Source organism: Centroberyx gerrardi, chromosome 6 (assembly GCF_048128805.1).
Source record: "Centroberyx gerrardi isolate f3 chromosome 6, fCenGer3.hap1.cur.20231027, whole genome shotgun sequence".
Lineage (NCBI taxonomy): Eukaryota > Metazoa > Chordata > Actinopteri > Beryciformes > Berycidae > Centroberyx > Centroberyx gerrardi.
In genome coordinates this window covers 15,172,999-15,186,182 of record NC_136002.1, presented here as the reverse complement: position 1 = coordinate 15,186,182, position 13,184 = coordinate 15,172,999, and the positions used below count along the sequence as shown (strand labels likewise).

Here is a 13,184-nt window from a genome sequence, read left to right as displayed (position 1 = left end):
TTATATATTCTAGTTAGATTATTGCAAAATATCCCCTGGATTGGAATGCATAGATTGATCATTTTCATTTGCCCAGTACAGTGGTAAGATGGCTGCTATTGAATGTCTGATGTTGTCATCGAAATTAACATTGGTCTAATGTATGAAACTCAGAAATTTGATGCATTACCACAGCCAAGACATCATTTAACTGAACAATCCACGTTGTGTAGAGTGTTTCCAACGTTTTGAGTCTCACTCTATGATCACTAGAATTTTCTACAATTCTATTCTTCGTACAACTCTATGACAGAAACATGAAGACAACCATAACAGACCAGGAGATACTCATTCTGTCCATCTTAATTCTTTAATTCCAACTTTCTCAGTCTCATGCTCTGTCCACACATCAAACACAGCTCATTTCCATAAAAATGCAATCTAAAATTCTATGGCAACTATCTTAGCTGGGCCATAGAAGACCATGATTCACTGTGAATCCTTTCAAGCCACTGCACTCAGGTGCCTCCATCTTAATCATCCTGCTGGGTCAGTTCTCTGAGGCACTCCTTCAGGTTTTCCCGTCGCTCTGCTGGGGCGCTGTCGATCGTCTTCTGCAGCAGCTTCTCCGCTTCGTCCAGTCCGCCCACCTGCGGGGTGCGGTGGCGGGAGAGCAGCCCCCTCAGCAGATCGTTGTGGTTTTCCCGGCAAAGCATGCCGCACAGGAAGCGCAGGAACAGGTCGTAGTGGCCCAGCGGGGAGCTGAGGGTTCGCCCCAAAGCACTGTGGACCAGGCCTGCCGCTGACTTGGTCTGATCCTTGAGCATGAAGAGCTTGGGGATGTGCAAGCCGGAGTGATGACCCAGAACGTTCCTACCCTCCACACAGAACATCAGGAAGGTGTACACAGCGGCCATGAACTCCTTGAGGAAGGAAGAAGAAGTGTTGCTTTTTGAGATTATCCCCATGAGATATCCCGTCACATGCCACGTACTTGGGACGCACTTTGTGGTTTAAATGCCCGCCATGCACCCACTCTCTCTCCGATAATTCCTATCTCTCTAAACTATATTTAAACTGATAAAATAAAATGGAGGTGAATTTATGATCCTAAAGGAGCCCAAAAAATACCATAAGGCATTTTTACTTAATTTGATAGTCAGCTACAGCATAAGGAGACAGAAAAGGCAGGACAACGAGAATGGGAAGATAAGCAACATCCAGATTCAAAGTCACAATGCTGTGAAGACATGGGTATATGTACATCAGCCAGCTAAGCTACCAAATCACCTCAACCTCAATCTCTATTCTCAGAAAGAACACGTCTATCATCATTAACATCAATTTCTGTAGCTTGCAAGTCTCTGAAATGTTGGCCTTTAACTTCTTTTACAAGTATATTTACATTTTATTGGCACGTATAATCATGGCAAAAATTGAAAATGCAAAGTAAATGTTAAATGCAAGATAAATGTTATTCAATATATTAGAATTACGGTACCGGCCAATACAAAACAGGATATTGAGGTATAGTTTCTGAAAGGTGGCATATTTTGATATTATCTGACAGATTTTACCTGAAAGGTGAAGTGAATGAAGCAGAACTTCTTCCCATTTGAGGCGGCGGTGGGGAGCTCGGTGCAGAGGCCAGAGAACATGACCACCTCCTTCACCTTCAGGCCGTGCTCCTTCAGGTCCTCTTCAGAGAACAAACTGATATTCTTCTCCAGCATCTTCAGGGCCATCTTCCCCATCTTTGTCAGCATACTCCTGTCATCATCGGACCATTTCTGAGAGGAAAGGAAACAACAGCATGTGAAAAGTAGCTCCTCTGACAAAATGCTGGCATGAAAGTAAAACTCGGTGTGACATATGGCTTAAGTTATCATTAGCCATTTATTACCTTTTCTTAAATTGAGTTATGAATATCAGGTAGTGTTTAGCACTGCTAACCGTATATCTCGATAGGTGTGGCATACTGTATGTTAGCATATACTTTGATATTATGTAACCAGCCAGAGTGCATAGAAACCACATTCTTAAAATTTCAACTTTCAGCTCTTGACTCTTCATATAAAAATAACACAACAAAAAGTAATAACAAAAATGTTGTTATCTTCATTTGGAATAACAAGAGGCACTTGAGCTGCCTAATGTCCTAAACATAAGCACCATGATATATTAAACATAACCAGTTATGCTAATGAGGTTATTGATTAAGCTAATTAATGCATTAATTATACAACATACTTGTCTTCAAATAACACATAGGTGGTGTTAACATGAACTCTGTATCTGTATTTTTTACTCATTAATATGCAAATCTATACAGCAAGGTGCTCCAAAATCTCATCAGATCATCTACTCTATAGGGGGAACCTGTGGTGTCAGTATGAAGTTTCTATCAAGTTTTGTTCTTGAGTTATTGTGTTCACAAAAATGTGTCTACAGACAGACAGACAGACAGACAGACAGACAGAATGTCCTTAATATCAAGTACCATGGTGACAAGATATAAAAACTAGAAGTTATCAAAATACTACTAGTCACTTATTAATAGTATCTAGTAACAGCAGAATAGTAACAAGTAAACATTAGGATAGGAAAAAAATACCTACTAGTAATTAATTCATAATAACTAGTTAGAATTAGATTAGAGACTAGTACTAATTAAAATATTGACTAGTGAGTTTCTTTTACTAGTAAGAACATAAAAGTGACTTGCAAAAATGAAATTATTCACTAGTAACTAGAAAATAACTACTAGTATTTATTAAATTGTTACTAGTAAAAAGAGATAAGTGACAAGTAATAAACAAATTAGTCGCTAGCATCTGTTAAATTAGAAGTACTATCTATTATACAGCAACTAGTAAAACTACAATAGTGACTAGTAACTAGTACCTGAATAGTGACTAAAAAATAAGTACTAGTGGCCAATTTCTGACTTGTGCTTCTTAGGGAATAAATGACAAAACGGCCTGCCGCAGACAAATGCACTCTACCAGTTCGTTTTCCCTCTGTCCATAGTAGCGCAGCAGCTTGCGGTTCGTCTGGACGACCAGGACGTGGATGTAGAACGGCGTGAGCTTGGGGGGATCCAAGCCATAGCCCTCGTAACGGTAGCAGCGCTCGAACACCGTGCCCACCATCCAGCAGACAAAGGGTTGGCGACAAAGCATTCTGAGTGACGGCAGGCGCTTGTGATGGGCCTTGATGTTCGCTGCTAAGCCTGGATCCATAAAGCGCCTGGTCAGGAAGTCATCTTTCATCTCATCACTGGAGGAACGAGAGCAGAAAATTAATAAACTGGATTGGTTGACTGAAATTGAAATTTACAGAACTTACTGCCGACCTTTTTTGTCATTACTAGACAGATGAAAGTGGGGAGAGACATGAAAGATGAGCAAAGAGAGCGGAATGACATGCGCCAAAGGTCCTGGGCCGGATTTGAACCCCAGACATCGCGGCCACATGGCACGCACCTAAAACTGTCCGATTTTGTCCGTTTTCATGCCATTCCAGACAAATTTTTCACGTCTGGGAAAAATCTTTTGTCGTGAACGATGGTCGCCAGTCTTTGTTTGTTCAGCGTGACAAGGTCAAGCACAGCCGGCAGTGTCAGAAATTTGGGCCCATATTGGTGTAGTATGACCGGTGCCACGACACTATTCTGGTGAGTGACCAATGGGAGCCCAGTAGGAAATGATGGCATATTAGCACGCCAGCTGTATAAAATGTAAACAAAACCAAACAACCCAAAAATAAAGCGTGACGAAGCCACTGACATCTGTTGTGATACAATAAAAGAGGGCAGACTCCTCTTTTTGGGCAAAATATTGCTGTCATTACCGCCGGCATTTTTAAATTCCCTGGGTCACTTTTGTTCAGCGTCAGACGCGGGGCGTCGCAGCTCAGTTGGTGTGCCGTCAGCAGCCTCGTCGCTCAATCAGTCGCACAATATGACAGTGGAACGGCTTGAATTCGCACAGTCTGTCAGGCTGATAATGAAGATTTTACATCTGACATCTGACGTCATCAAGTGAACGCAGAAGATGGTCACAATCGCACAGTCTGCAAACAGCTTTAGACCACTGAGCCACAAGGACGCCTCAATCAGACAAATTTAAATTACAACATTAATGCATTAAGTACACCAACAGAGCAAGTAACAGCAGCAAAAATGAGCAGAGGTCGTTTGGGTATATGGAGATTTTAATCCATGATGCATGGAGACTGGGATTACTTTTGTTTGTTCAGGACGTTATGACTTACTGTGCTTTTGTCCATTTACTTAAATAATGAATAATAGCAGTGGTGAGCACTGATAACATATGCATATGTGTGCAGTCACTGCCTGATATAAATATGGAAATGGATAAAAGAAAATATATAATTTCAGCTTCTGTGACAGTTTTCATAGAAGCAGCACAACTTAACCTCAGACTATTAACTCTAATGTACTAATTACACTGATAATTACAAGATTTTGAACTGATACTACAATAAGTGTTTCCCTGCCCGTTTTTACTTGTTAGCAGCAGAACAGCAGGGTTGTAAGGGTTGCAAGGATCATTATCTTAAGTCATCTGGGGTATGTCTTTCTAGCAAAAATGTATGGCAAATAATAATGCGACACGCAAAAAACACTCAGATCAGGTACCACTGTACTTTTCAATGCAACAATAGAACACAAATAAACGCACGCACCCACGCACCCACACAAACAATCAAAAGACTGACACATGCACATACTCAGACAAGAAAGACAGACACATACATAGAGACACACACACACACACACAGACACACACACAAACACACATACACACACACACCTGAAGCCCTGTATCTCTGTGACTGTGTCTATGAATTTAGCTGGTATTTGTGAGACAGCTGCCCGTCTCCCCAGCACCCAGACGCGGGCAGCGGGAAGCAGAGTGCCTCGGATGAGATTTACAATCAGGACGTCCGGATGTGCTGGAGTGTAAATGTCAGTTATCTCTGGAGAATTCTGGAGGGAGGAACCAGAGAAAAAAAAAACAGAGTATTAGTTGTTGTTTTTTTCTTCAGATCTGTTGCTGGTTACCATTTGTTAGCGCAGTGCCTTAAGAAGTGTGTACCGCTATCATGTTATATTTCTTGCTCCTATACACAGAATACGTCTATGTGTACTGTAAGTGTGTGTGTGCATTGGCAGATACCTCCCAGTCCAGAGCAGTTTGGTAACAATCAAACGAGTCCAATATGAGGAGAAATCTACAGTCAGGCTCCTCCAGGAATGTCATGCCGCTGCACTCATAGTGATGATATTCTATCACCTCCATAATGGACATCATCTTTGAAGGAGGAAGGTGGTGGTTGCGGAGAGACCAGAGGCTTTCGAATGGGAGCTGGATGACAAACTGCAGGTCCTGAGAAAAATGGATGGGAACATGGTATCAATTGCACACAGAATATCGAAACAAAATCAATCTTCTGCGCTACTTGCGTAAAAGAACCATTTGCAGAATTCACATGTGCTTGCACCCTGAGTTTCCCCTTAAATTTCCCCTTAAGTAGCCTCAAAGTTAGAAAAAGCATTTTCAGTATCAAACTGTATCTGCTCGTTCCAATGCTTCATTGCAGCTATAGCACGCTTCTATTGAAACCCAAGATGCCATTTTTATGGCTGCACCATTACATCAAATGGAAAAAATCCAGATGTTTGTGCATCATTTTATTTTATCCATGTATTCTATGTTAGTAGCTATTTCCTTTATTTCTTCTTTATTTCTTTATTACCTGTACTTGACTTACTTTACTTCTTTGGTATTGTCCGTCAATTGCTGCTGTGGCACCTGAATTTCCCCAAGGGGACCAATAAAGTGCTATCTTATCTTATCTTATCTTAATTCAGCATTAAATGTTTGGTATCTTTGGAAACCTTGGGATCTAAAGTTCTGTAGGTTTGAACAAGGCTTGGCCGCAAAAAAAAAAAAAAAAAAAAACCCTCCAAGCTATACATAAGATAAAATGTTGACAATGTGAATAAAATATTGAATTCATAAGTGGCCCAGTGTTGCTCAATGGGTAGAGCATGCCACTAACTCTTCCGGGATTACAGATTAATTTCCAGTCGGACCTATACTTTGTTTAAGATAATCTAATGTACGATCTCATCGTACTATAAGGCGCTTTGCGTAAAAATGTTCACTAAATTAGCGGGATCTGTGGACCAGGGGGTCCCCATCAAAAATGAGTGATAGTTAAATGATGATAGAATGTATAGCAAAAGTTTGGGAATCCATACACAAAATTACATGTTACGTTAGGGTGTAGAATTAATTTTCATCATATCCCACCTTATTGGCGACCTCCTCTGCCCAATCCAGGGAGAACCTGCCCACAATGACAGACAGGCCGATTCCTGGAATCCCAGAGGTCAGCACTGTCCTCACCAGCTGGCCGTTATCCTTACGCATACGGAACAGGCTGTTGACCCCAACAAAAGTGTCGGCGGTGGGGACCTGGACAGGCGAGGGGGGGTGCGGTCGGAGCTCATGGCAGGGGTCGATTCCTCCGTAACCACAGGTGGAAATCTGGGGCTCAACGTAGATGGTGTCAAGGAGGTTCTGCTTTCCCGACTCGGGGACCCCCTCATAGATGACCTGGTGTTTTCTGATTAAGTACTGCTTCAGATGAAAGCGGACCAGCGCTGGCGTGAAAGATGAAGAACAAAAGTAAGAAAACAGCCATAAGCCTTTTAATAGTAACGTGATACTTAATTGATCTCATACGGAAATTGTCTTTCTGTCCTTGTTTTAACTGTCTCAGCTTGGACTGAGATGGTTTCCTAATACTCCTTTGATTTATATGGTGCCTGTAGAAAATCAAGAAATGGCTTGATAGGGAATAGATGTAGCAGAATGGATTTTTTATTGACAGCAAAGTCCTACATTGGAGGAAGAATATGGTTTGTCTCTTTTCAGCTGTTAATACCACATTTCTTTACGGGGTGAATTCGCACCAACATGCAGGAATTTCCATCACTGGAAAACAGGGGCAGTTAAGAATAGTTCAACAGAGTACTCATGACCCTTCCCTCTGTGCCAGATGAATCATGGGAAAAGCAAGTGTGAAGAGGGCAATCACTGAAAACAGTGGCTATTGTGTTCATTACAGGAATGTTAACACAAGAAAAAAGAAATTTTTGCACACCTAAAGGTCTTTGAGTGACAGCGGCGTAGAACAACAATCAAAAAGGTAGGTGCTGAGAAAGGAATAGAATCCCGCACACTGTCTATACTTGCTTGATAATTTAATACGACGTTTGGTTTATCGCCCTTCATCAGGCAAACATTAATTATGAACATAAATTATCATGCAAGTATAGACAGTGTGCGGGATTCTATTCCTTTCTCAGGAATGTTAACAAATATGATAATGACATGCTGAACAGACATCTCAGACAAACCACTTGTCCCCCTGAATTGGGAGCAAAACCAGAGAAGTGCTCACTGACCTCTCTTGCAGTTCTTCTCCAGTTCGTCTGCCTCCTGTAGTTTTTTGATGTGTCGTAAATTATTGATGCCGTTCCACAGGGCTTCATCTTGGTCTGCATGACAAAAATAACCAAACATCAACAAATCTATCACTCCTCATACATTGCACAGGGCCTAATCCTGACCTGCGTGGCAATGCACTTTACTGCAACTGCTACAACTATTGCTACAATAACTACTGCTGCCAATTTACACACCCGTCTGTTGGGTGAGCTCTTCACTGCGGCCCCACTACTGGCCAGACTTCACAGATGTATTTTCCATCACATCGCAGCAGAAGCATATGCATTCGTTGATTTTATTTCCTGAATGAGTGCGGACTGTGTTGTCACTGATGCGAATTGTACCACAGTTCGCTTGGAACCGTACTCAGACCGCCGAGTACAGGTGAACTTTGGTGCGGTTCCTTGGTCCGCACCCGAGTTTGAAAAAAGCTTTCACATTACCAACTTTTGACAGGAACTGTACCCAGATTCGGGCTAAAACACCAGTGTGAAAGCCACCTCAATGTTCACTTCACACCCACCATCCCAAACGGTCCAGGTGTTGAAACCTGCAACCTGATAGTCACAAACTCACTTCTCTAACTTTTGGGCCCTATTTCTACTATACCTACTAAATCTAGAACAGCTGCTGCTGCCGTGTTTTCTTACCAGTGAGCTCTATCATCTTGTCCACCAGGTCGAGAATGTCACCCTCCATGTCACCCACCCGGGTGATGTCTTTTTCAGTTTGAAAAAACCACAGCTTAAATGCCATGAGCTCTTCCCTGGTGAGCCCTGACAGGATATTCTGGAGGTTCTACAGATGGAGAGAGAAAAGTATGAAAAGACAAGTAAACATATCATCCTGCACAAATGATGCAGGCACACATTGGGCCAATCAGTAACAAGATGCATCATCCCCCAAGTTTCATCAAAATCAGACCGGTGGTGTAGCAGTTACGGCCTTTTAAAGTTTAAAATTTTGACCTTTGATTTTAATTCTACTAATTATTAAAAAATAAGAGTCCATGTGATCTAACTTAATGAAAATGAATTTAACTTGTAAAATTGAAATTGACAAAAGGCTATAATATCAGGGCAGCATTCAGGACAATAAGCTGACATTTTGGTGATGTGCAATAATTTATCACAATGACTAAATCATAATATCTTGTCAGTTACCAGTCATTGCTCCACTTGTCCACAGTAATGTAGTTGTGAGTGTATTGCATTCATCTTGAAAAAAAAATCGACGAAAAGGACCTTGTAATATCGAGATCTATTCTCATTATTATCACATCTTTTTTCATCTATTTTCATCCTCATTATTATATATCATATATCATCACTCACAAATAAGCTGTGAATTGGAAACATCCTCTGCCTCTGAGTGAGGTGGGGTGTAACCATGGAGGGCGTTGGCAATTGGTGAAGTGTTGTCCAACGTGGGACTTCCAATATAAACAAAAAAGTGTAAACAAAGTCATGAGAGTTTTGAGTGTAACTGGCCGAGCTAATCACGTTACCATTTGGAGAGGTTTATTTTTTTTTATTTTAAGGGTCTGACATTGTTCTGATGATACAGCTGTGCTGCTACTTCATTGTTTCAGTGTTTACATTTTCGCCTAATGTCAATGTCATAGATACTCTTGCCCCGTTCGTCCAATGAAGGCTTTCTGCGTGCATTAATTCAAAAACATTCAAATGTATTTGGATAGGATCTACTTTTATGTTTTTTTAAAGCTTAATTAGGCAATGCCTAGCAAAAGTTTGTAGATGCACATATCTACTTCATGGATTATGCCCCCCCCCCCCGCAGACCAACTGGGGTGCACCAACCTTGAATATGTGTGGCATGTCCTGTTCTGGGTGTTTCCTGTCCCAGTCCTCAACCTCTGTCTGCATCTGCTCCTCTGGTTCCACAGGAGAAGGCGGCTCTGGGGAGTCCGCTACCACGACGTCTTCCTCCTCCTCTCCATCCACTTCCTCCAAATCCTCCAGTTCACCAAACGACCTGAGGGGCAGGATGAGACCCATGAGCTTGGCTAAGTGACTGCACTGCAAAAAATGTCCATTTTAACAAGTCACTTTGTCTTGAATTGAGTCTTGTTTACCTTCAAGAATTTTGCAATTTTTTTCTTGAAACAAGTGACAATATCTTGAAATAAGGCGGATCACTCCACTAAGATGGATATTTTTGCAGTGTTCACAGGGATAGACTTGTTCAAATCTTAACAAAGGAGACCTAGCTATTGGCCACTCTCCGGTTCAGGTCTTATTCGGGTTAAGCTGTTTACATGCACCTTTACCCTCTTTACTCCTGGCATTATAATGCATCTCATATCCATATTGTGTCAAGATATCTTTTAGCTGGATTGCATTTACACCTGCCGTAAAAATGCATCCAATTTGGGATCAGATTCATCTTTCCCTCGCGAAGCGCTACTTGTCACGCATGTCACTTTCCCTCATACATCCTAGAGATGGCAAGTGCTAAGAAACTGGCATAGTTTACTTCAGTTACCTTTCATTTACACTACTTTGGTAACGTGGTCAAATGCATCTCTGACCACCTCCGGAGGTGGTTTGAGTTATTGTATCTTCAACGCGTCTTGAATGCATTTACAGCTGGATTTTATGTGCAGTGTTAATGCCAGCTGTAAAGGGGTACGTAGATGTTCCTGACAAATGTCTTGATGTTACAGGCAATTTAACTTTTCACTATAATGACTCGGACATGGACATTAAGACTGCCAGGCTATAGTTGCTGCTGGAAATGCATTCACCCCTACAAATTTACCAGCATAAAACACCAAAGTTATTGTTAAAAGTTTTGCATCAGGACTGATGGGAGAAAAATGAAGGGAGTGAGATGTTTACATGTCACAGTGACCAGGTAAGTGTTGGAGTAAGCCAGGCATTTTAACTGAGTACGAGCTTACCTGAGTCCTTACCCTGAGTCTAACTAAGTTATGGTGTTTACATGCACCTGTGTGTGTGTGTGTGTGTGTGTGTGTGTGTGTGTGTGTGTGTGTGTGTGTGTGTGTGTGTGTGTATCCTCCACCTGGTGTCTATGACACAGGCTCCTAGTGGTTTGGTCTGCTGTGTGGTCTCAGTGTAGAAGGTCTCTGGAGACTCGGAGCGAATTAGCTGTAACCTGGCAAAAAAAAGAACAAGAGACAACATCACCCTGGTTAATCTCATATTTACAATTTAAAACATACTTGAGAACACAGGATAAGAATCAAGAATAGAACACATGGTAATTAATCAAGTTTACAGATAGACATGCCAATATAGAATCCAAGCTCTGTCGGGCGTACACAGCATACCAATGCAATCAATTTGTTTTGTGCGTTGTAAAAATGATTGGGATGTAGTCCATTTTTTCATTAGAGATCTAACATCTGTCCATGTTCCATAAGGTTAAAAACAAGTGGCTTTAGAACATGTTACGCCTGACTAGTGTTGAAATGAATGGTTGATTAATTGATTAGTCGATTGACAGAAAATTAACTTTTAATTTTGATAAACGATTAATCGTTTTAGTCATTTATCATGTAAAAATACCAAACATTTGCTGGTTACAGCTACAGCAAAGATTTGCTTGCTTTTTCTGTTTCATGTCATTATACTTTTTTGGTGGCTAGTCAGACTAAGTAAGAAATTGTAAGACGTCCCTTCTGGCTCAAGTAACTTGTCATTATATTTTACATTTTATAGACTAAATGATTCATCGAAAAATTAATCAATATCAATAATGAAAATAATAGTTAGTCGCAGCCCCACACTTGACTCTTGATATCGGACTTCAGTTCTGGGAAAATTACCTCAAACTGTTTCTATATCTTAACCTGATATTGGCCCAAGTTCCAAGAACGGTATCAGGACATCAGTCTGTTTCTACAGCATTGATCATCAAGCTGTGTGTTGTGATCTTTTTGTATTTCCTGGCATGGTGAGCTCGTTATATTTTTGCCATTTAGTCAGCTGAAGGTGACTAAGAACTGACTTCACTTTTCCATCAACACACACAGACAGTTGGGAGCTAATCAGTCTTGCATTGTGGCAGCCCCACAACCCCCCTGGATCAGTTTGCAGGTGAAACGCCTTGCTCAAGAGCACACCATCAGTCATTTTTGTGAGAGAGCAGCATTAGCAACTCTCCAATCATCGACTTTACTCACAAATCACAGGCTCTCTACTTGAAATGGTGATCAGAAATAATAATTTAAAAAAAACATACACACACACACAAAAGCTGGGCTTCCAGATGGGTTCATATCCAACAAAAGCACAGTACCCTGTGACATCCTGAGCAGGTATTTCAGGTAGTGCTGCTGGGACAACCAGGGAGGGGTTGACCTGGACTACCTCCTCCTCCTCACTGTCACTCCTCATGGAGCCATAACTGGAAGGTGGTCGCTCCCACTTCTCCTCATTCCCAGGCTCAAAGATCCTACACGGACAGGGGGAGTCAGTATGCGTGGGTGTGAGAGACATAGAGTTTGAAATGTATTAAGTAGATATATAACTGATATATATAAATGTCATAACGATACAGATCATATGTATTTAACAAAATCTGACAGATGAGCACACAGACTGATAGACAAGCAGCATACAGCTTGAGAAAAAGAGAAATACATGGCCTTAAAGTGAGGTGTCAATAGGCCTGTGGCAGCTGAAGGCTGTGTTAAGACGCACCTTTCCACCTCTGAATCCGGGTCCATGGCTCCGAGTTTATTGTACAACTGTAGAAAATGTTAGCTTAAAGCCTGACGATATTTATCGCATTTGATCCAGCGATTCGAGGAAGTGCATTCAATGTGCTACTCCAAATGAGACGTTAGGCAGCTGCTTACTGCGATCATAGTAGTGTGTTATGCTAACATTTGCAACAACGTAACCATACATATTATATTAGAAACATTTTTTTCAACAAATACACCGAAACAAGCTTCAAATTGTTTCAAAATATCGCTTATCTACCCTCCCCCTGAACTTCCTCGAGCCTCTTTCCGTGTCGTCTCTTACTTTCGGTTTCGGGATACCTACACTCGTGTTGAGCACAAGGAGGCGCCATACGACAACTCATCTCGCGCAGCCACACCTCCGTCTCGAGCTCGCAGAGCGTCTGGAGCATGGACTGGAGTTCTGTTGGATAACGAGACCTCGCGGAGCCAGGGGTAAACATTCGATTGGCTCTGAGTTTGAAAACACACACCCCGGAAACGCCACCTAGTTTGTTTTTCTGTCCGGGTAGAAACCTCCTTGGTAGAAACAAGTTTCCTAGTGTCGCTCAAGGAGGTTTTATATTATCGCTTATTATAGTGTTGCTACACTAATGATAAAAATGGATGAAAACTTCGATTTAAGACTACTTCAGTTTTGTAATTAGTATGCCGTCGACATCAAATAGAGTCAACGTCGAAGTAGGACAATATACAGGTGAACACAGGGGCCATGTGACCATAAAATCAGAGGATTAACCAACATCACAGATATTAAGAGACATGTTACAGCATACATATTTCATCACATTGAATAAAGGCGGAATATATAATAAGGCATTTGGCAGACTTCTTACATGTGATGTTTTTCAGGGAAGTAACAGAGTTCCAGATCATTTAAAAATAATCAACTCATTTACAATAGACATATCAAGACATATCAA

At 41.3% G+C, this 13,184-nt stretch overlaps 1 protein-coding gene across 1 annotated transcript; it reads right to left on the bottom strand.

The window, feature by feature from the left end:
- Positions 1 to 330: 330 nt before the first annotated feature.
- On the bottom strand, positions 331 to 12,542 carry nlrc3l (NLR family, CARD domain containing 3-like). The gene is made up of 12 exons (XM_071925629.2): positions 12,215 to 12,542; positions 11,811 to 11,966; positions 10,572 to 10,664; positions 9,347 to 9,521; positions 8,177 to 8,324; positions 7,484 to 7,576; positions 6,324 to 6,676; positions 5,184 to 5,393; positions 4,818 to 4,993; positions 2,985 to 3,258; positions 1,557 to 1,769; positions 331 to 902 (listed from the first exon to the last, which is right to left on the bottom strand). The coding sequence occupies exons 1-12, from the start codon at positions 12,238 to 12,240 to the stop codon at positions 513 to 515; spliced, it is 2,307 nt and encodes a 768-aa protein (XP_071781730.1). The 5' UTR covers positions 12,241 to 12,542; the 3' UTR covers positions 331 to 512.
- Between the last annotated feature and the right edge of the window lie 642 nt (positions 12,543 to 13,184).

Coding starts and splice junctions, on each gene's coding strand:
- nlrc3l (XM_071925629.2), bottom strand. CDS start 12,240: ATGGACCCGGATTCAGAGGTGGAAAG. Junction 8,325..9,346: donor ACATGCCACACATATTCAAG/GTTGGTGCACCC, acceptor CTCCATCTGTAG/AACCTCCAGAATATCCTGTC. Junction 5,394..6,323: donor CAGAGGAGGTCGCCAATAAG/GTGGGATATGAT, acceptor CATTTTTCTCAG/GACCTGCAGTTTGTCATCCA.